General features: G+C 37.0%; 1 protein-coding gene across 1 annotated transcript in view; it reads left to right on the top strand.

Moving 5' to 3' along the window:
* The window catches only part of KDM4C (lysine demethylase 4C), a 543,890-nt gene extending 520,598 nt beyond the window's left edge, over window positions 1-23,292 (top strand). The window contains exons 20-22 of the mRNA XM_089678131.1: window positions 6,448-6,567; window positions 15,510-15,602; window positions 17,981-23,292. Of these exons, the coding sequence (XP_089534257.1) occupies window positions 6,448-6,567; window positions 15,510-15,602; window positions 17,981-18,157 (390 nt within the window). The 3' untranslated portion in view covers window positions 18,158-23,292. The remainder of the gene's footprint in view (window positions 1-6,447; window positions 6,568-15,509; window positions 15,603-17,980) is intronic.
* The last annotated feature ends 1,499 nt before the right edge of the window (window positions 23,293-24,791 follow it).

Here is a 24,791-nt window from a genome sequence, read left to right as displayed (position 1 = left end):
TAGATTACAGGAAATGGAGTGTACAATAGCAAATATTTATTGCCCAAATAAGAGACCAGAGGTATACCTGAAAGGGATATTAAGAAAACTGAGGGACTTTAAAAAAGGAAGGCTGATAGTGGCGGGAGACTTGAATTTATGTCTAGATCCACAGATGGATACAACATCTCGTGTGCAACGGGAGGGAGGTAGGTCTATGAGGATCTTGATGAAGGAGATATATGAGGGTCAACTAGTAGATATATGGAGGATAATGCATGGAAAGGAAAAAGACTATACTTTCTTCTCTAATGCACACGAGATTTATTCAAGACTGGACTATATAATGGTAGAACATCAACTTATTGAAAGGGTGGCTAAAGTAGAAATAGAAACAATGACCCTCTCAGACCATGCCCCAGTTATAATGAAGTTGAGATGGGGGAAACAACTGACAAGGGGGGTGGGATGGAGATTAAACGAGGCCCTTCTATTAGATCAAGAGACTGACCAGCAGATCAGACGGGAAATGGAAAGATATTTTCAAGAGAACGAAACAGGAGACGTGTCAATGGCCACTGTCTGGGAGTCCCATAAGGTATATATTAGAGGTATATTGATTGCGTTAGGGGCAAAAAAAAAAAGGGAAAGGAGTAAGAAAATGACTGAGCTCTTAAAAGATATAACTGACCTAGAACAAATCCATAAAAATACAATAACATGTGAGATAGGACAAAAGATAATAGGAAAGAAGAAAGAACTGGAGATATTAATGGAAGAAGAGAGGAGGAGAGTACTCAATAAAGTTCTAGTGGAGAGGTATAGATGGGGAGATCGTCCAGGAAAATATTTAATGAAGGCCCTGAGAAAAAAGAAAAATAGAAATTACATAGAAAAAATAAGAAACCCCAAGGGAGAAATGGCTCACTCTACTAAAGAAATTGGGAAGATATTCAAGGAGTATTACAACAAGCTGTATAATATTAAGTCTCAAAACTTAGTAAATAATAGGGAAAATGAGAACAGAGAAAAAAGAAAGGCATATTTAAAAAATGCAGGACTACCAAAAATAGATGAAGACCTATTGAAATCCCTGGAATTAGAAATCACACAGGAGGAAATAAAAATAGCACTAAAAGACACTAAAGTGGGGAAAAGTCCTGGCCCAGACGGATACACCGTGAGGTATTATAAAAAATATAGTGAAGTATTAATACCAAAGTTGAAGGAATATATGAATGCCTTGGGGGGAGAAATGGAGATTAGACAGGAATCCCTACAAGCCCATATAACACTCATACACAAGGAAGGGAAGGATCCTACTCAATGTTCAAGTTATAGACCAATTGCACTCCTAAATGTAGATACAAAATTATACGCGAAGGTTTTAGCAAATAGGATCAAAGACTTAATGCCAGAATGGATCCAGGGAGATCAGGTTGGCTTTGTATCAGGGAGGGAAGGTAGAGATAACGGAATTAGAACTCTGTTATTGATCCAGAAAGCTAAGAAAGGGAAAACCCCGGCAGTGATTCTCTCGATCGATGCTGAAAAAGCTTTTGATAGAGTAAACTGGAGCTTTATGATGGACACCCTAGAGACCATGGGAGTAGGTAGTAGAATGAGGGAATGGATAGGAAAATTGTATAAAACGCCATCCGCGGTTATTTTGGTTAATGGTGAAAAATCTACACCTATAAGGATGTCAAATGGGACTAGACAGGGATGCCCACTGTCCCCTTTATTGTATGTGTTAACATTGGAACCCCTACTAGAAACAATTAGGAAGAACGTAGATATAAAGGGAATACAAATAGGGGAAACGGAACATAAGGTGGCAGCCTTTGCGGACGATCTGTTGTTTTATGTGGGTAATCCTAGGATAACACTCCCGAACTTAATAAAAAGCTTAAAAGAATATGGAGAAATATCAAATCTAAAAATCAACCCGACAAAAACCGAGATCTTGAATATAAATCTACCGAATAGTGAGAAAGAAAAGATAAAAAAAGAATTCCCTTTTACATGGAGAGATAGAGAGATAAAATATTTAGGAGTTAATCTTACTGCTTCATATTCAAAATTGTATAAATTAAATTATATTTCCCTTTTAAACGAGATTAAGGAGGAATTGAAGAAATTGGGAGGAGGAATCCCTTCCTGGTTAGGACGAATAAATCTGATAAAAATGATAATTGTACCCAAAGTTTTGTATAAATATCAAATGATCCCAATAAAACTCCCAGAAGCATTTTTTAAAGAAATTAAAACGATGATAACAAAATTTATATGGAAAAATAAAAAATCTAGATTATCGTATGACTTGATAAGTAGACGAAAAGAGAGAGGGGGACTGGGAGTGCCGGACTTTAAGAGATACTATAATGCTGTAATTTTAACAAGAATTTATGATTGGACACACAATAAAAGGGAGAAAAGATGGGTGAAGATAGAGAATGATCTGAGCGGAGTTGACCTGAGTAGAAACATATGGGCACCAGCACAATATAGAGGTTTAGAGAAAACCACGAGTGTGTTCACATTGAATGTTTTGAAGGCTTGGGATAATTTACACAAGTATATGCACTGGGATTTTAATTCACAATTAATGCCACTAAGGAATATGGAGTATTTTCCACCAGGTATTGAGGGGAGTATGGGAAAATGGATCAAAAAGGAAGACATTCAACTAAGGGATATTATGGACGGAAAGAAGTTGAAAACATTGAAAGATTTAAAAAAAGGTGGAAGGGAACTTTTTACTAAGATTGATGAGTGGAAATATCACCAATTAAATCACTTTGTTGAGGGTCTTCCGAAACCCATAAGAGGGAGAGGGGAGTGGAATTTGTTTGAGAAGTTGTTGGAATCACGAGGAGATGGAAAACGGGGCACGGCAAAAATTTATAAAATTCTCACCGAATTAGCCACGGAATTTAAACCAAGTTATATAGTAAAATGGGAAAGAGATTTGGAAGTGGAGATAGATGAAGATAAACAGAGGAAGATATATAGACTCACACACGAGAATATTAGCATGAGAGAGGTGGAGGTAAATTATAAGAGTTTAGTAAGATGGCACATCACACCAACTATGGAGTACAAAATGGGTATAGAGAGAACACAAGAGTGTTGGCGTGGTTGTGGAGAGATGGGTACATGGTTTCACATTTGGTGGGAATGCCCAAAGATACAAAATTTTTGGAAGACAACAGTAAACTTAATTGAGAAAATCTCAGGAATAAAGATTGGATTAGACCCACAAGTGTGTCTATTACATAAAACAGACTTACCAGTGAATAAATATAAAAATTCGGGTATATGGTACTTTGTAAATGCAGCGAAGGGTTTGATACCTAAGTTCTGGCATAGCTTGGAGGTTCCGAAAGAGAAGGATTGGGTAGAGAGAGTAAATCAGATTAGTAGGATAGAGAAACTATATTATATCCAGGAAGATAAGATAGAGATATATAACAGGAGATGGGAGAAATGGGAAGATTTTGTACACCAAAGGAATATATCTGAAGTAATGTTAGGAGAAGATTCTTAATTTCATATAGAAGGAAGTAAGAGAAAAATGCAAAGTGGGAGGGGGGTGGGATGTGGTAGGGCATAAAGGTAGAGGGAAGGGAAAAGAAGAAAAAGGAGGTAATAGAAAGAGAATAAGACTAAGAATATTATATGAGATTGTGGATGAAATGTAGTGTGTTCTTCTTGCATGTGCCTCTTTTTTCTTTTTATGTTTAATTATAAATATAAAAATTTAATAAATATTTGAATTAAAAAAAAAAAAAAAAGACTGCTCTAACTGCTAATGAAAAAAGATATTTAGCAGTTTATATTTACTAAAATAATGAATGCTGCTGCCAGACTCATCCACCTTACCATTCCATATCTGCCCTGCCTCTCTGCCAAGCCCTCCACTGGCTTCCCATTGCCCAATGAATAAAATTCAAAACAATAACATATAAATCCATTTATAACTCTGCCCCAAATTACATCACCAATCTTATCTTCAAATATCACCCAAACCGTCCTCTCTGCTCCTCCCACAACCTCCTGCTCTCTTGCTCTTTTGTCTCCTCCTCCCATGCTCATCTCCAGGACTTCTCCAGAGCTTCCCCCATCCTCTGGAACTCCCTACCCCAATCTATCCGACTATCTCATACTCTGCCCACTTTTAGGTCATCTCTGAAAACCTATCTCTTCAGGGAAGCCTATCCCGCCTTCAGCTAATAATGGAATCTTCTATTCCTCCTATCAGTCCATCCCACACAGTTATTACCTTTTGTACCACCAGCCCCTCCCTCTTAGATTGTAAGCTCCAAGGAGCAGGGCCCTCCTAACCCTCTTGTGTTGAACTGTATGGCTACTGTATTGTCTCGCTTTATATTGTAAAGCGCTGAGCAAACTTGGCGCTATATAAATCCTGTATAATAATAATAATCACACTTCCATGTTCTGTGTATTGTGGGAGACCAGATATAGTGAATGCAGGGTTCTGGGTTGAGTAACACTTTAAGATCAGTTTACATTGTGTAGCACCCTCCTAGCATAGGGTGCTAGCTAAATTTAGTTTTTGGCTCCCTCTGCAGTCAAGGGAGCAGTGATTTTTTGTTCTGGTCTGTTCAGGAGTTCCCAGTCTGGGAGTTTGATTGCTTGGACAGGGGTGTCCATGCTTTGTCTCAACTTGGGGTTTAAAATGGGCACTCCATCTGGGCTGCTGGAGGAGGGTAAAACTCTCAGATAATTCTAATTCTTTGGTTTACTTTTACTTATCCTTGTTGTAAATAAAGAATGTCTGTTATTGACACTGAGCTGAGATAGAAGAGCCTCCAAGGGGTTTTACAGGCTGACCCTAATTTTAATAAACAAAAATAAAATTATTTCTTACTGTGATTTTCTGCCACCTGGTAAAGTCCTCCGTGAGCTCTCCTCCTTCCCCTCACTTCTGTTTGTTTGGAACAAGTACTGCACATTAGTTGTGGTCATCTGCCTTGCTGTATGTATTCTACAAATCCCATAGTTAATACATAGTTCTATGTTCCTAGTCCATCTTGGGAACAAGCAGTAGTGGATTGCTATGTTCCTACATACCAACAGAAACAAAAAAGGAATTTGGAGGAGGCAGAGAGGAATAGAAGGTACTTTTTTTCAGAATTAAGAATAAATACTTGAATATAATTTTCTTTTTTTTTTAAACCAGAGTTTAGTGTCAATGTAAATACTTTATTACTTTTATGGTGGTTTTGTTTTTCTTTAACCCCTTTGCGCCAGCGCCTTCTGGCCCTTTAAGAGTTTCACGGCGGTCACATGATCAGAAAAGGTCCCGATCGTAAGGAGAGATCGGGACCTTTTCGTGAGTCACGGACATATGTGCTGGGAGCGCGCAGGGTGCGCGCTCTCAGCACATATGCATTTTCAAATGGTTCGCAAATATGCAGTTGCTTGGCGTCAAGGCCCAGACTCAGGGAGGCCGTATATTTGCGTGCGCTCGGTGTCTAGGGGTTAATATGTTTGGGGACAAAAAAAAAAAAAGGGATGAAATATATATAATATAATTATAATATATAATATATATATATATATATATATATATAAATATATAATATATATAATATAAGCATATAATTATTTTGGGCTGGTATTCTATAAAGACAGCAGGGGACATTTACAGACCTTTTTCATGTTTTTTGTTTCTCCCTACCTATTGGTATTATACAAAGAGAGTGCTTATGTAGCTTGTTTACAGAGCTCTAGGTTTGCACTAGTATCACCTGACACAAAAATTGCAGCCGCCCCCAATTAATTCTGCAGGGTCTTTACTTTCAGGAAGTATGTTATGTCTTGGGGTCTTTAGCTAATCTTTAAGCCTATAAACTCTTCAGGCAAAAAATACTATGAGTCTGAGAAAACAAAGGTTTATTTTCTTCACATCACCTAAAAACCCTGGAGCTCCTTACCATGTGCTTGTGAGAAACATAGGCGATATATATATATATATGTTATACTATGTCTATTTTATTTAAAATTTGCTCTTTGTTGAGTTTATCAACATGCATTTTCATTTAGAATTATGGAAAAAATTTAAAATGTATTTGGATGCATTTTGTACATTTGAACTCTTCTGCTAAGAGATAGTTATGCTCATAATTCATATGAAAATCTGTAGGTGCTCAATATGGTCTCTATATACCGTATCTGCTAGACAATACAACAAGTTTCCTTGCTGAATTACTTTTGCCAGAAAGTTTATGATGAGTATTTGTTTCCGAATAAAGGTCTGTTTATAGTTTTCTGGCCATAGACTTGTATTGACATTGAAGGAGCACTAGAGGCCAATGCTGTGCTATAATATAGGAAAATAGTACAGCACAAGGAGCAAATGAGCATATGTGATTATGCCTAATGTATGTTGCAATATTACAGTATTCCTGTATTTTAACAAGGTCACTTTTTATTTTACAGAGCAGAGACTGCCTTAAATTAGGGCCACCTGCAGAGGGAGAGCATGTGCAAGTAAAATGGCCTGATGGCTTACTTTATGGAGCAAAATATCTTGGACACAACATACTGTATATGTACCGGGTGAGTATGTACTTATAAACACATACAGACACTTTCACATATTTAAGGAGCCCTGGGTCTGCTCTTAGAAATAGATTTCCAAATATGAAGCAGGCAGTAGATGCGCTTAGAGGGACCTACAAAAGGAGAAATTTTCCAACATAGTTTATTAACTATAAAAATTGCTGTGCTGCCTCTCCCAAAAACTACTTTAAATAATTAATTAAATAAATTAATGAACTCCCTACTACACAAAGGGTCCCCACAAATGCCCCGTAGGCTGGCAACTATATCCCTCCTCCCCAGTGACTAAATTCCAAATAAACCAATAAGTAAATACAAGGTGCTTAAACAATAGTGCTAAAAATAGCACATATACAATGCCATGAAACTGTGTATACAGTGAAATTGTGTAAAACAATATATATATATATTAAACTCCCAATAATTGTGCAAACATATAAAAGTTCCAAAAAAAACCAAATAAATCCACATCCGGTGTGAATATTAAGTGATACAGTAAATCTTCTTATCCATAGCAATTCTCTGTGCGTAGTGCTCCCCCCCTCCAGAGCACCACTCACCACAGATATTGACCACCTGGAATGGTAGACCAAATATCGCATGAGATGTTGCAGCGCTCTCCTGAAGGAAAGTTGGCTGTCTTTGTGGTCTTGATCCCTCTATACGCTGATGACAGACTCCATAGTGGAAACACCTCTAGATCAATCGTTTGCAACAAAACTCCTCCAGAACATCCACAGTACTCCTCCACCACCGTAAAAACATCAAAGGGAAACTTCCATAGCGTAACACCATATTTATTAGGTAAAAACCTTTAAAATTGCACTTACATAAAAACCATGTGTATGGCACTTTAAATCCCAGCAACAAGCAATTCCTTCTCAGAGGACAAGTGTAGCACTATCAAGCCCTGCTCTACATGTTTCGTCTTATGATGTCATCAGGAGTGTCAACTTTTCGGCATGGCACAGCCCGCCTCTCTCAAGACAAAAACAATAATGACATACACAGGTATAAATTCCCACAGCTCTCTCTGCCGCCAACCCCCAGTAATGACACCAAATATAAGTGCATGTACCGTGTACCGGCCAGCAATTCATTGCCAGGAGTCGGTGACTGGTGGAGCAGCTGACAGAAGAGAGATCTGTGAGTGTTCGCAACACAGATCTCTCTCCTGTCAGCGAGGATGTTCTGGCTATTCTATGTCTGCAAAGCAGCACATCCCCAAGTAAAACACAACAAAGTACAAAGCTAACACACTCTCTTACACACATTTAACCCTTTTATCACCTCAGATGTTAACCCCTTCTTGCCCAGTTTTATCAGTACAGTCTCTAAGCTTTTGATTAGCATTGATCTTTGTATTAGTGTCACTGGATATGTCAGTGGCAGTTAGTTCCTACACCGTGTCAGAATGCCCGCTGTATTATCGCAGACTCGCTGTAAGTCGCCACCATTATTGGTATAAAAAATAAAATAATAAAAAAACTCCAGTATACATATATATCATAGTTTGTAGACGCTATATGTTTCATGCAAACCAATTAATATACGCTTGGGATTTTGTTTTTACCAAATACATGTAGCAGAATACATTTTGGCTTAAATTTATGAAGAAATTATATTGTTTTTATTATTTTATTGGATATTTTTTATAGTAAAAAGTAAAATAAATGTATATTTTTGGTCTTTTTTCATTTGGAGCACAAAAAAAATTACAAAAACCTGGTGATGAGCAAACACCACCAAAACAAAGATCTATTTGTGTAAAAAAAATTATATAAATTTCATTTGTGTACAGTGTGGCATGCCTGCACAATTTTCAGTTAAAGTAGTGCAGCGCTGAATAGGTAGGTAGGTGCCCAAATTGAATAGTTTTAGTAAATTTAAAGGACTTGTGGGAAGATTTACCGACCACTACATGTTTGACCAGCTTTAGCTGGCTGCAGCTTAAAATGGAAAAACAAAACATTTTACCTATATTTCAACCTAAATATTTTAGAGAGAGTTTTATTAAAAGTGGACATTTTCTTTAGACTGCCTCAGCCCACACTTTGTAAATTTTATTATACTGGACTTGGCAGCAATTTTTCTTCCCGCATCTGTGTGTTTTAGGAATGTATAGCAAGATAGTAAGAATATAGGCTTCACCTATTGTATATACAGATTATATTTTTTGTGGAAGCTTTCAAGAATACTTAGTTCTGTTTGCCATGTAAGGTTTCAAACTAGTGTGTGATGAAGTGAACTGAGGATTCTGGAAAGCTTGGAGTACAAAATAGCATACTGTTGGAATTTTAAACAACAGCATATGCACACAATAGAACAGTACATATACACACACACTGATACTTTTAGATATTTGCAGCACTGCTTCTGGTAAAATAGCTGTGGCATAAAAAATGATATCCATTAAAGGTTAGTGTGTGCCATCATAAATTGCCTTTTTAGAGTAAATTTCCTAGGGCTGATATTAACATTTGCCTGCTGCTCATTCTAAAGTCAAATGTGTGCATTTAAAACGCTAGACAAATAAGTCATTTTATAGGTTAATGTTTATTGCTACCATTGAATTCGAGAAACAAGCCCAATCTTCATTTAAATAATTTGATAGCCCAGAAAAAAATCCCCTTTGAGAGAAAATTGCATATTGCAAATACTGGCTACAATGATCGGTAAAAATAAAAATTACACAAATAAATAAAACCTCTGCCTTTTTTGCAACATGAAATTCCCATTATATTCAAGGGTTTTTTGTTTTTAAGAATAATTTAATGACAATTTAAAGAAACACTCTAGTGTAATGGAAAAGCAAGATAAGGTTTACAACATGAACTGCTGAAATTGTGAAATATAACCAGCTGGATCACTTGTAGCTCTTTTTCTTGACGTGGGAGAATAGCCTGATGTGGTGAAAAGGACCTGTGCCTGTTCCTACAACTTCAGTTGCATTAGGCTGTTTGACTGCAAAGGGTGCAAAATAGGGAAAGCTATTAGTACCTCATAGTTGTGTTTTTCTCAATCAGAGCTGCTAATTTATGCCATACTGTGCTACAGGAAAAGCCTGTAGCCCATTCATTTATTTTTTCAATATACATATACTGTGCATGTGTGTGTATATATATTGGGTAAAATATGTATTGAACAAATGTCTGTAACAACCCATGCAATCCATACATACAAAGAATCCAAAACCAATAAATTCAGAAATCAAGTTATGTGTAAGAAAATGGAATGACACAGGGAAAAAGTATTGAACACACTAACTGAAATTTATTTAATACATTCTACAAAATCCTTTGGTGGTAATGACAGCTTCAAGATGCCTCCTGTATGGAGAAACTAGTCGCATGCATGGCTCATGTGTGATTTTGGCCCATTCTTCCACACACAGTCTTCAAATCTTGACGGTTCCATGGGCCTCTTCTATGAACTCTGATCTTTAGTGCTTTCCATAGATTTTCTATTGGATTCAAGTCAGGTGGTTGACTGGGCCATTCTTGCAGCTTTATTGTCTGTCTTTGAAACCAATTCAGAATTTCCTTGGCTTTGTGTTTGGGATCATTGTCTTGCTGAAATGTCCACCCTCATTTAATTTTCCTCATACTGGTAGATGGCAGCAGATTTTTATCAAGAATATCTTGGTACATTTTTCTATTCATCCTTCAATGACATGAAATTTAGCAGTACCATATGCTGAAAAATACCCCCATACCATGATGTTCCCACCTCCAAACTTCACTGTTGGTATGGTGTTTTTGGGGTGATATGCAGTGCCATTTGACCTCAAACATGATGTGTATTATGGCATTCAAAGAGTTCAATTTTGGTCTCATCTGACCAGACTATATTCTCCCAGTATTTCACAGGCTTGTCTAAATGTTGTACAGCAAACTTTAAATGAGCTTCAGCATGCTTTTTTTTTTTTTTTCAACAATGGAGTCTTGCATAATGAGCATGCATACAAGCCATGGCAGTTGAATGCATAATTTATTGTTTTCTTTGAAACAATTGTACCTGCTAATTCCAGGTCTTTCTGAAGATCTCCACAAGTGGTCCTTGGCTCTTGGACAACTCTTCTGATCATTCTTTTCACTCCTCTTTCAGAAATCTTGTGAGGAGCACTTAGTCGTGGCCAGTTTATGGCGAAATTATGTTCTTTTCACTTCCAGATTATGGCCCCAACAGTGCACACTGGAACATTCAGAAGTTTAGAAATTCTTCTGTAACTAATGCCATCAGTATGTTTTGCAAAATTAAGGTTGTGAAGGTCTTGAGAGAGCTCTTTGCTTTTACCCATCATGAGATGTTTCTTGTGTGACACCTTGGTATTAAGACACCTTTTTTATAGGCCATCAGTTGAAACTGAACCAGCTAATATTATTTGCACTGACAAGGGGCAGAATTGCTTTCTAATTACTGATAGATTTCAGCTGGTGTCTTGACTTTCCATGCCTTTTTGCACCTCCCTTTCTTCATGTGTTCAATACTTTATAACAGTAAAGAAACGGCAAACCTAGATACTCCTGTGCTTAGGGATGGACTCTGTATGGATAGGATCACATCATGAATTTCTTGGGATATGCATGCCTTGCTGCCCTCAAATGACCAGGGAAGTCCAAATATACTGAGTAGAGAAAAAGAAACAGAGGGCACACTGGCCTAGTGCATTACCTTAAAAAATGTATTTATTAAATGATAAAAGTAGGTATTGTACTCACAAAATGACAATACAGTCAAAGGCACATCATGAAAGAACAGCTCTGTCCAATCAGCACTACGTGTCTGTCCGCAATGGGAACTCTGGACCTCCAACAGGCTGACACGTTTTGAAGACTTGCCTCTTCCTCAGAGCCAACTGGCCAAATGCCTGTACCCTCTCTTATATATTGAGAGGGTACAGACATTTGGTCAGTTGGCTCTGAGGAAGAGGCACGTCCTCGAAATGTGTCAGCCTGTTGGAGGTCCAGAATTCTCATTACAGACACGTAGTGCGGATTGGACAGAGCTGTTCTTTCATGATGTGCCTTTGAATGTGCCTTTGAATGTATTGTCATTTTGTGAGTCATTTTGTGTCATTCCATTTTATTACACATAACTTTAATTTCTGAATTTATTTGTTTTGGATTCTTTGTATGTATGGATTGCATGGGTTGTTACCAACATATGGTGATCATGTCAATAGCACAATTTGAAATATATTTACTGAGAAAAATGGTGACATGTTAAATACTTATTTTACACGCTGTACATACACGCAGTACTATGCAAAGATTCTATGCAGGTGTGAAGAAATGCTGTAAAATAAGAATGCTTTCAAAAATATATAATTTGCTTATTTTTAGCAATTTACAAAATGCAAAGTGAGCAAACAATAAAAACTTAAATCAATATTTGGTGTCACCACCCTTTGGCTTCAAATTAGCATCAGTTGTTACACTTGCCCACTTTGTACACTTGCACAAAGTCAGGGAGTTTTCAGTTTTAGAGTCAGGGATATGATTAACCAGTTATTCCAAGCAGGTGCTAATGATCATCAATTTCATATGTAGATTGAAACACAGTCATTAACAGAAACAGCTGTGTTTAAAGGCTTAAAACTAGGTGAGGAACAGCCAAACTCTGCTAATAAGATAAGCCTGTAGAAGACCATTTCATGTCACAGGACATACACCATGGCAAGATTGAGCACAGCAACAAGACACAAAATAGTTATACTGCATCAGCAAGGTCTCTCCAAGGCAAAGATTTCAAAGCAGACTGGGTTCCAGTTCATTTGAAGAAGCACAAAGAAATGGGCAACGTTAAGGACCGTATATGCAGTGGTCAACCAAGGAGACATTGCAGCAGATGAAAGACACATAATGCTTTCTTCCCTTTGACATGGGAAGATGTCCTGCAGTGCCATCAGCACAGAACTGGCAGAAACCAGTGGGACCCAGGTACCCACATCTACTGTCCAGAGAAGACTGCCCAGAAGTGTGTTCTTCATGGAAGAATTGCGGCTAAAAAGCCATACCTTCAATGTATAAACAAGACTAAGCAACTCAACTATGCACAGAAATATAGGGGCTGGGGTGCAGAAAAATGTCAGCAGATGCTCTGGACTGATGAGTCAAAATTTTAAATATTTGGCTGTAGCAGGAGGCAGTCTGTTCACTGAAGGGCTGGAGAGCGGTACAATAATGAGTGTCTGCAGGCAACAGTCAAGTATGGTGGCGGTTCCTTGCAGGTGTGGGCCTGCATTTCTGTAAATGGAGTTGGAGATTTGGTCAGAATCAATGGTGTACTAAATGCTGAGAGATACAGGCAGATACTTATCCATCATACCATATCATCAGGGAAGCGTGTTATTTGCCCCAAATTTACTCTGCATCGGGACAATGTACCCAAACATACAGCCAGTGTCATTAAGAACTATCCTCAGTGTAAAGAAGAACAAGAAGTCCTGGAAGTGACTTTTTTGGCTTCCACAGAGCTCAGCATCATTGAGTCTGTCTTAGATTACATGGAGACAGAAAGTTTTAAGGCAGCCTACATCTGCAGATCTGTGGTTCGCTCTCCAAGATGTTTGGAAAAGCCTACCATTAAAAACTGCGTGCAAATGCACCTTGAAGAAATAATGTTGTTTTGAAGGCAAAGGGTGGTTACACCAAATATTAATTTGGTTTGGATTTCTCTTCTGTTCATTTACTTTCCATTTTGCTAATCAATAAAAATAAATTATTAACACTTCTATTTCTGAAAACATTCTAAATTTACAGCATTTTTTTCATACTTGTCTAAAACTTTTGCACAGTAGTGTGTACGAAGCACTTTACCTACTGTAAATTTACATCAGTCCATTTTTTTTTCAAGCATACATGGAGCCAACCCAGTAAAGTTTATATCATGGTTTCAGATGAAATGTTTGTATTTGCAGTTTCCTCTATTGACGGCCCATGCAGAGCAGTAGAGGAATGCCACCGAGTGCAGAAACACATTTAAGTTAGAACAGTGCAACCCACCAGTAGTCCCATCCTCAGCATTACATTTGAATACAATGCAGTGGGCTGTATTGAGCAAGTGCAGAATGGGCAGATTGATTTTCTAAATCCCTCCCCAGACTAGTGCTTTTATTACAGATAGCTTGACAGGAGCCAATGCTTGAACAGAACCTGCAGCCAGTAAAAGGGAAAGAATTCCATTTTCTCAAAATAAATTCTAGCGCAGCTGCATTGCATGGCATTTTTAGATGGTTACAGTTCAGTTTTAGCATTGATTGTTAGATGCATAGATGCACAAGTGTCCAAACATTGTTTTTTCAGGATGTATTTTTCTGAAATGTCATCTGATTTTGTTATTTAGCTGGGTAAGGTGCATACAGTTCTTTGGAACTCAGTTAAAATGACATGAATAATACAGTAGAAAACTTTTATTTGCAGAAAGCAGAGGTATTTTAGTATTTTCTACACCTGGCTGCATATCTGTTCTCATTTTCTGCTAAAGAGGTTTACGTTAGATTAAATTTGAACTTAGACAGGGGAAGCATTTTTTTTTACATTTTTAAGATGAGCATTTTGGAACTCAATGTCTTAGACAATGGTTTAGTTAACAGTATCTCATAGAGTGTCACTCAGGTTGTCTTTTGCATATACACGCAGACAGCCTGAAAAGAGCTGAAAGCTATTCAATTAATTTCCTTTAGCCGTTGAATCAGAAGCAAACACAGGAGTGAAATTAAATAAAGAATAGAAAAGTTGATAGATAAGTATGCAAAAGTTTTAGCGGTAACAACACTGAAGTGTGGCTATTTAAATAATCATAATACAGTATGGGTTATCTTTTATAGCAGACTGTATACATAATGGAAATTCTTTAGACAGAGACTGTAGACATATTGCAGGCCTCGTTCTTTATATATTGAGCTAAACCTAGAATTCCCCTGCAAAGTTAGCTATAGACATATAGACTACATACAGTATGTCAATTTAAACAGGTAATGAAAGGCTAGCTTCACATACAGGGGATAGTATTTTACCACTTGACCTTCAGAAGGTTTATCCCCTTCATGACTAGGCTTTACCCAAATTAAATTTATATAATTTTTTCACACAAATAGATCTTTCTTTTGGTGGTATTTGGTCATCACTGGACACTAATATTCTGTTATAAAACATATAAAATGAAATCAACTTTTTAAATAAATTTAAGCTAAAATGTATTCTGCTACATGTCTTTGGTAAAAACAGAAATCCCAATAAGTGTATATTAACTGGTTTGTGTGAAAGTTATAGTGTCTACAAACTTTATAATATTTATAATATATTTGAAAGTGGAATAATACTGATGGCCTCATTGTTTTGAGACCCTAAAATGCCAGGACAGTACAAATGCCTCCCAAACTTTGGAAAGTAGACTGTTTCTGCCATCAAAGTAGTTCAGTGTCAATATAGTGATACTGTACTACTCCGGGGCAGGTGATCAGGGATTATTTATTTTTTTACACTGTGATTGCTTATAACAGTGATGATCACTGTTATAAGCAATCGTTTTAACATTCATGAATGGCTTTCCATTCATGACTGCTTGCTTGCTGTTGTGACGTGTTGATTGACATGCTGTGATTGGCCCACAGCTATCACATGATACTGGGTGCTGTGATTTGCCTAGGTAGTATTTGATAGCTGTGGGCCAAGCATTACATAAGTGGCTCTTAAATCCAGTTGAGTCCAATGTGATTTAAATATACAGCAACATGGCTAAATTAGAGAGCCTTATCCTCCTGCCAAAGCAAAGGTTTGTGAAATAAGCCTACATTCTGTAGGATTACTTGCTAGTGCTGCCTGACTAGACTCACGTTGGTTTATTGTATATTTGAAACCCTGGTAATGGTAATGTTTTTCTGTTGATAATTACTTACATGTCAAGAACTGAACAAACGCCTTTTCATTTTATAGGTTGAATTTGAAGATGGGTCACAGATTGTTACAAAAAGAGAAGATATTTACACTTTGGATGAAGAGCTTCCTAAAAAGATTAAGTCTCGCTATGTATGTTCCCTTAGTCCTTTTTTCCAAAAACAGTTATTTACAAATTAATATTAATAAGATAATAGGAAATCTGTGCCAAGGGCAATTTGCCTGACCCTTTTCTATGACTTGATCTACCATGTTATAATCTGTTCATCTAACCTATTTAGAATGTGTGCAATGTGTAGCCCTTGTCCTGAACAACAATAGCCCAGAACAGCAGGCATGCACTGCAAATATTACCACTGCTGGTGGGCTGCAAGTATGTAGCACCCTTCACCCCACACAATACCCCGTATGCAGCTGCTAGGTGTTTAAAGGCTGAGGCCCCCAAAATTGACTCCTTTTCAAAACCTAAGCTTTCACTGAAGAGCTTGCGCCATCCTATAGATCTGCTAATCCCATAGAAGCAGGTGCCAGTATGTACTTTTCTTTCCTCTTCCTGGTGAATTGGTAAAATGGTCCAAAAAAGGCCTTACCTATTCCCTATACATAAGAATAGTTTAGATTTTATTTGGAATTCAGACATTCTCACCCTTATTTATACTTTGTTAAAAATAATGAAAGGTAACACATGATTCTTCTAAGTTTTTGTCCTGTACTGGGTTACCTGTGCTTTTGTTGCTGTGTTGATAATTCAGATATTATTGTAATTACAATGTAAGAGAAATGTATCTCTTTGAATACGTTTTATAATCCATGTTGACCTGTATTGGCAACAGTAAATACTCACTTAAGCCGACCATGTGCATGCTGGTTGTTCAGAAGGTGATCTATCGACCGACGTCTGTCTGTTTTTCCACACAATCCGTGCCGCCGGCAACACTGAGCATTATGCTCTGATGGTGAGGTGGGTTTCCCTGCCGTCAGAACACGATAGCACAGAAGGAGTGATTCTCCCATTCTCCTCAAGTGTGTGGATGGGGGAATTTGCACCTTTTTTTTTTTTTTTGCACAACCATGTGAAATACCTAGTGATCCTACCAATCCCCCTGCTTTCCTATTTCAAACTGACTACACTAGGCATGAAAGCATAGCCATCCCCAACATGGTTAGTTTTCTGACTGTGCAGGGTGCACAGCCTGGCTGTCCTCCAATGATCATACTTGTGTCGTCACCCCCACCCCCTCACCCTTCCCCCCGGACAGCCATTCACTGGGAAGATTGGTGTACTGCTCTTTCTCTGCCTTCTGCTTTCACCTCCCCCCAGTCTTCACCCCCACCTCTCTAAAGTTCTTATGCAGTTAATAACAGAGATTGTGATCACTTCTATTAAAAAAATAAAGGTGTATATATATATATATATATATATATATACACACACACACAACAAATGTTTTGGTTTTCATTTTATTTGAAACTGATTGGGTTGGTTTACAAGGTGGGGGGTTCAAATATGCTTTAAGGCATAAAGAGTTTGTAAAGTTCAATTTAGCTGCAATTCATAGCTGAGCTCGGTGTTGTAGTGTAGGGACTTCTTTGTTCTGTTAGCAGACACATTTATTGCACAGTAGAAGAGGGGTAAGCCCATACGTTTTCCTAAATACAACTGGTATTAACTTACTAGCTGGATGTTCTAGTATAATCAGTAAATTATGTCAGTAGTTTTCTTAGCCATAATTTATTTTTTTACTATCCTGCTATCTGCCCTTTGACCATCTAGTGGCCTAATAAGTTCAGCATTGATACAGGAGAAGCTTTACCTTATTTTATTAACAATTTGCTATAACCTTTATAGCTGCTGCCATCGCTAACTTCGTCCTTTCAAAATACTAGTTCCAGGCTGCCATGACAATCTGATGCTTTTAGTACTTTCAGAGTCCCTGACTGTGAAGAAGAAAAATAAAATGACTTCTCTCTGTTTTATGATGTACTTTGTTCTTGATCAATTTCCCAAAAAGTATGGACCGCAGAGATAGCCAGGCAATTCGCATTTTTAGCAGGAGTGCAGCAATACCACCATCCATTATTTCACTCATTGCAGGTTTCCTTTAGGGTTTGTGTTTAACATTTGAAAATGGGATCTGTTTATATTTTGTTTTAGGACCATGAGGCTCTTGCTATGATAAAACTGCCTTTGTTGTAGACTATTATTTGATTAAACCATTTATGTATAATATTCTGAAATGTAGGCCTTGTGAAAAAATCAGAGGACACAGTGCTTACAGCAAGATATTTACACATTATTTCCAGGGTGATTGAGTATTTATGTGACATGCGAGTCTGTTTTAATGCTCTGTCCTGGTATACATCTGGGCTTTCTGCTGCAGATGTGCAAGTCAAGTAATATTAAAAATCAGTGGGAAATGAATGACCTCTTTAGGAAGAACATGTATTTTCTGAAAATGTATATCTTCTATTTTTTTTCCTACATATTTCTGTTTTTTTTTTTTTTGCAGTCCAGAGCATCAGACATGAAATTTGAAGATGCTTTCTATGGGGAAGAAGTTATTTGTGGTGAGAGGAAACGGCAGAGAGTTCTTAATGTGAAGTTCAAGAATGAATATGTCGATGACCCAGGATATCGTTCATTTCTGAAGAGTTCATTCCAAAAAAAATGCCGCAAAGGACAATAATAAAGAAATGATAAAACAAAGTACAACAAACCCAGTAAGGGACCTGATTTGTTACAAATGTTGCACTGTTAATCAAGAATAGACACTTTTCTCACATATTGGATCCAAGTACATGAAAGTTGAGTAGTTTCAGTGAAAGGCATGGTTGCAATATGTTATAAGCATGGTTATTTCAAGTAGCTGCCAGCTCAAAATTCTTCTTTAGCATCACTAAAGTGGATGTGATACTTTGAACAACATTATGCTTTCAGGGGACGGCTGGCTGTGTATAATTTAGGATTACATTGAAATTGTCTATGAACCCAGACTAAATCTCCATTTCCAAAATCTTAAATGGTTCTTACTATTAAACAATGGTATGCTAGATTACCATCATAGAGGAACACACAATAGGCCTTGGCTTTTGTTGCATGAAGTGCCAAGAGTATTTTTGTTTCCTTTTGTAAGACCTAGACTCCATAATCTCTAGCTGCTCTAAGACAATCTGTTTACTAAGAACATACTGCATATAGATACTCAAAAAGGTGCAGGAAGCCTATTTACTAAAGTAGTGCAAAGCGCTATGAGATTGTGTAAAGCACAGTAGCCACAATTTCTGCTTGGTTGCTTTGGTTTACAAAACATAACACAGTGCTCTTTGCTTTACTAAATAAGGCCATATATTTTCTATATGGGTTCTATTTAACAATGGGTATGCCCAAGATTCACCCAATTGGCATACAGTTGAACCCTATGTGAAAATTCTGTGAATCTTAGGTGAAATCTTTGATAAATTTATCATTGTGTGTGCAAGATATAAAAAATGCTACAGTGTGTAAATCCTCACAGATACTGTTTTAAAACTCCATTTTTCTACAAATGAAAAATAGTCAGGAGCTTTCCAGCTCTTGTGAAAGCATTATGCCCAGGAGGTTGACGTAAGACTGGACGTGTCTTACACAAGAAAAAAATATGGAACTACTTGAGACACTCAGGGTTGTGCTTTTTCAGGATATAAGGTGGATTCTGTGTTTGAATGAATTGTCTTACCAGCATTTATTATGAGAAAATTCTCTCATTTCAGAGTGGTCACCTGTTCAGATTATGATCAACCTTTTTTTTTTTGTTTGTTTGTTTTTATGTTTTCATTATGTTCAGCATATGTAAGATATCCTTTCATGTTTATTTGTTTTGGAGTTGGCCTGTTTCTTAAGGAGTGAGGCAGTTCACCAACAGTGCCCTTTTTGCAGGAGACACTCCATATGCATAAGTTATTTTTGTAAAGCAATAAGCAATGCTTTCTCAAGTATGAAATTTCTTGACTGAGGTATGTCTGTTTCCTTCATAATTTTACTTCTGGTTTTACAGATAACGGTTTAGTTATATAGCACAAATGTAAATACGCATATTCAAAGGGTGAATGGAAATTGGTAATAAAATAATTTAAAGAGTGGTTGGATTGCTTGGAAGTCTCATTTATTCAGTGATTGCATAAACAGTGCTAGTTGGAGCTATTGTTTTTTTCTATGTGTGAAGTTTTCTGTGTTGCTTCAATTCAACTTCTCCCAAAGTAAGTGACCATTTTATGTGGAAGAAAGTATTTTTCATATTTGAAGGTCATCTCTCACCAAGAAGAGACATCTTGGACATGTAGCAAGTCTTTATGTTCTGAAAATTGTGGTTTCTGGATACATTACATTATAATGTAATACAAATTCACTCTGACAGCAGCCATGTTGAATGATTACCAATGTCTTCAGAATAGGTGCCAAAATCAGCTGATTTGTAGCAGTGGCAACATGAATTTAAAAATAAAAAGTGACTCCTGCATTGCCTCAATCTGCTCTACAATACAAGTAACAGATCTGCTTTAGGTTTTCTGACTTACGGATAATGTGCATTGATGTCTTTACTCACTGCATTCTTCCAGTTTGAAAAGGCTGGAGATAAACAGCTTTGTGTAATTTGTGTAGTGAAGAATAGTTCTTGCCTCTCAGCGTATAATGGACAAATGATAGCATGCACCACTCATTTCTCTTTACTTGTCCAACTGGAGGTGTTTCTTATGCATATTACACTTGCAATGGGCCCCTCTCCACACTGCAAAGATTAGCTGCTTGTTTTGCCTAGGAAATAATAACATGATATACTTAACTTTTTCTTTATTCTCGCAGACCCTCTCTGGCTTCCCTTTTCTGTCTGATTGCAGCTCTCTTACATAATCCCTTACAATGCAGGAGCAGCATCCCTGCACTGTACGTGAGACTGCCAAGAGGCTGCCTAGAACTCAGGATGTCGAACATTTGAGGGGAGCACTGGCTGCTGATGGAGCAAGAAATAAGGTAAGTATATCTCCTTTTTCATCATCCCCTTAGCAAAACAAGCTGTTAACCCTTGCAGTGCAAACATGGACCCACTGCAAGAGTAACATTTTTTGTCCATCCTTTTAGTTATTCCTAAAATTGAATGCAGGAGAAACTAGGATAGACACTAGTGTGCACCTTAAGCTGGCCATAGACAGTTCGAATCTCACCCGGTTCAACAGGGACTGGCTGAGCTTCGAACCATGTATAGGCAGGCTGAATGTACCCAACCAGCCTGTCAGATTTTACATGCGATTATTGCGAATGGCTATTATAGCCACTAGTAGTAATCACTGTGTTCTGGCGGGAGCTGTTCCCCCTGCCCTGGAGAGATTCCCCCATCAACACTGTGTTGATGGAGGAATCAAGCGATTTACTTTCCTGAAACCCGTGGTTGCAGGAAAGAAAATCGCTCCGTCTATGGCCAGCTTTACTCAGCTTTGAAAATTTTCCATAGCATTACTTATGTTGCATGATCATTTTTGTGTTGTCATAATTTTTCAGGACAGTTTTGGGGGTCTTGGGTAAACAAGTTGGTTAGTTTTGCAGCACAAGCTATATTTGTTACACAACTTCCTTTGTTACCTGCTCTCTCACTGAACAGTGAATCAGCTGTGTGATTATACAGATGCTCTGTCCAATGTTGCATATACTGTATGTGACCCTTGACACTGAAATAAGAAAAAAGTGTCACATATCCTACTGTGCAGTATGTATAGGTTGTGTAAATTGAAAGATCAGCCAAATTGAATTCTAGGTCTTTGGGCATGTAAAACATATGACATGTACTGTATTTATTAAGCTCTTGCCAAGAATTCCATTCAAGAGTGAAGTCCAAAAAACACTTGATTAAGAAACAAGTAATATACAAGTATATACCCATGCAGCCTAAAAAATCCCCACCTTCTCAAGTTGCTTTGCACTCATGTGAATCACTAACACATATACATAGGATTATAAATCAAAAATGTGCAGGCTGCACATTTTTGATTTCTAAGAATGATGTAATATTCACCTTTGCGGTCTCATTCTAAATACACTTCAGCAAAATTTACAAAGCGTACTTGCTCAACTTGTGCAAAGACAGTGTTGGAAGAGTTCCATAACGTATACAATTAGCAAATTCAGATATCCTTTTCAAACGTGACAGAGAAGTGGTTATGATAACACATTGTACCTCCTCAAAGGGACAGGAGCAGGAAAAATAAAATTCTTATGTAATCTTTATCTAGTCAACTTTCTGGAAAAAAAAAAAAAATGATTCTGTGTGGTCTCCCTTAAGAGTTACAATATGAATTATAAAGTTTTGGAAATTAACTTTGAACTCACATTTCTGGCCTGCTCCAAGTTGCTACAATTCGATGAGTGATTGCTGATTCAAAATTACCAAAGTACCAAGGACCTTGTTATTAAAAAAAGACATCTCTGCAGTTACATTTTTACCACATAAGTAGATATGGCACATAGTGATATTTAGATAGCCACTCTACTATCTGTTTATCTTTTTAGGTTTATCATTTGTAAGAGTATCAGTGTTGCATAGAAAAACGTCACCCAGCAGCTTAAGTCCCAGTCTCAAAACAAGGTGCAACAAACCTTTAAATCTATTTTATTGCCATATTCTAGTTATGGGGTTCACCTTCCCATAGAACCAATTCCAGTGCAAAAATATTTACTATGGTAATACTAGAAATCTTTGCCCAGAGTGTAAGTAGGCTGCCATTGCTTCCTGAAATTCCCATCTGCCTGTTGTCATACTGATCCAAAGACTTTAACACTTTCTGAGGCACTGGCCTGAAACACGTATGCAAATTAGGAGTTCTAACTTTTCTAATCTGCATACCAGTTCCAGGGCAATGACCGAGAAAAGTATGGATACCAGAGACAGACATGTAAATAGTATTTTCAGAAGGAAGTAAGCAATGACAACCTCCATACTTTTCTCAGTACTAATTTAAACTCACAGATTTTGAATATATTTATCCATGTTGCCCTGCCTATGCTTTTGAAATCAGTGAAACCTTTAGAGTTGATCGTCACATGTGAACATTTGACATAATAAACACATCCTTACTTGAATAACAAAAGTAAAAACATTACTAAACTCAAGAGAAATAAATATGACATTCTGAATTAGAATCTAGATAAAATTGTGTCTTTATTTCCTTGTGTGTTCATTTTAGCATATCTGGTGCAAATGAGAATTGTGCCATTAAATAATAATGCAGAAATGTTACTTGTAATTAAAAGGTAAGAAAGCACAATAGCGAATTGGATGACATTTTTGTTTTTCACAGTTAAAACCAACCAATGTGTTTATGCATGATTAAAAAACATATTGGAATGAATGGTTTTATTATATTGATTGTATGACTTATATAGTATCCTTTCACTATGTCAATGATATTGTTTGAAAGTAAGTTAAAAAAAGCTTCACAATGGATAATATATTAGTGTATTTTTAATATTATTATTTGGTTTCCTTGTGTAATTTAAGTGGTATTTATGCTTCTGAATTAATTGTAAAATGCAAGTGTGATTCTGTCTTCTGCTTTCTTTTTTTTAGGATTAGGTGTGTGGATTAGTTTATAGAAAGCTTAAAATAATCAGCCTGTAATATAGTAATAGTCAATATCATCTGTAGTTTTGTCAGAAAAAAAGACACTTTTTAAGAATGTGTCTCTGCAGTATTTTTATTGCAATGATCTGATAGTTGAAGCAAGCAATTTGTTAAAGGTGCGTTCTTTCCAGAGTTGTAACTTTTTTACAGGAGAATAAACAATTTTACTTTTTTGCCTGTTCTGTCATTGTGTCCTTACTTTTCTTACCTTTATTCCTGTACACCACAACATTCTAAAGCAATCTTTTACTCCAGTCACTGTTACAGCGGAGCCTGCAATTCCACTGATTAATACAATTAAATAGGTAGTAAAGCCTGTTTTTTTGTTTCTACCTACAGGTACGTGTATAATAAGGCATATACATGTAGTACAGTACAGTACAGCATATACATGTAGTACAGTAAATATCTTGTAAGCGTGCACTGTTTGGGAGATATTCACTTTAGTAGCATCCGATGACGTCACCATTGAGAGGGCTGTGCCTTGGCCGTGACTCCTATGCTCATGTGCAGGAGTGAGTCAGCCATTCAAACAGCCAGAGACTGAACACCCAGAAGGAATACGGGATGAAGATGGGAGCCCTGTCAGCGGTGACAGTGCACCACTGGAGGGCTTTATTTCATTCGACTCATACTTACCATTATGACATTAATATGCAAGAGCCCTTTTTTTTTTCTTTTTTTTTAAACAGACACAGAATTTAGTGCAAACTGAGAAATGTAGGGGAACCATTTGAAGTCCATGAAGATAGAACCCTGTTGGATTTGAATATGGGAATCTTGTGCTGTAAGATTTATTGTATAGCTTTATGGTGTTCTGGAATACACTAATACTTCCATTTGGCTCTGCTTTAACAGAAGATATAATATATTTTTTAATAGTTATTTATATTTTTCCATAGAATTTATTGTACATACACATAAATTATTTGCCACACTTGCACTGTAAATGTCATGTGAAATTAGAATTGACATATGAACACAAATGTGTAAAGTGACTCTGTCGCTACATTGAAAATGTGCCCAAAATGAAGTCTACAAAAGATGATCACTTGCTTTCGACCATTCCTTGGATGTTTGCTTTCTGTTAATGCTACGGCCTCTGGAAAAACGTACATGTTTAAGCACCTCAATACTGGACACTTTCACCCCCTTTTTACCCAGGCCAATTTTCAGCTTTCAGTGCTGTCACACTTTGACTACTACTTAGTCATGCAGCACAGTACCCAGATGAAACGGTTTTCATTTTCTTAGACAAATAGAGATTTTCTTTGGTGGTATTTAATCAACACTGGGGTTTTTATTTTTTAAGATCAAAATACCGAAAAGTTTGAAACAAGAACGCTTTTTCTCAGTTTCTGTTATACAGTTTCGCAAATAAATAATCTTTCTTCATAAATTTAGGCTAAAATGTATTCTGCTGCATTTCTTTGGTAAAAATAACCCAAATCAGTGTATATGATTTCGTCTGTGAGAAAGTTAGTTTACAAACTATGATAAAAATATTTAAAAATTGATCAGTCCTGATGTACTGACTGCCTATCCCATATCATGAGGCACTAAACTGCCAGGACAGTACAGATACCCCCCAAATGGAAAGTAGACAGTCCATGTTATTTAGTAAGAGGCTTGGCAAGTTTTTTGAAGTTGTAATTTTCTTGTAAAATTAAGA

This window comes from Staurois parvus, unplaced genomic scaffold, assembly GCF_062004578.1.
Source record: "Staurois parvus isolate SC_StPar_1 unplaced genomic scaffold, SC_StPar_1.0 ptg000198l, whole genome shotgun sequence".
NCBI classification, from domain to species: Eukaryota; Metazoa; Chordata; class Amphibia; order Anura; family Ranidae; genus Staurois; species Staurois parvus.
This window is presented reverse-complemented; position numbering and strand designations above follow the sequence as displayed.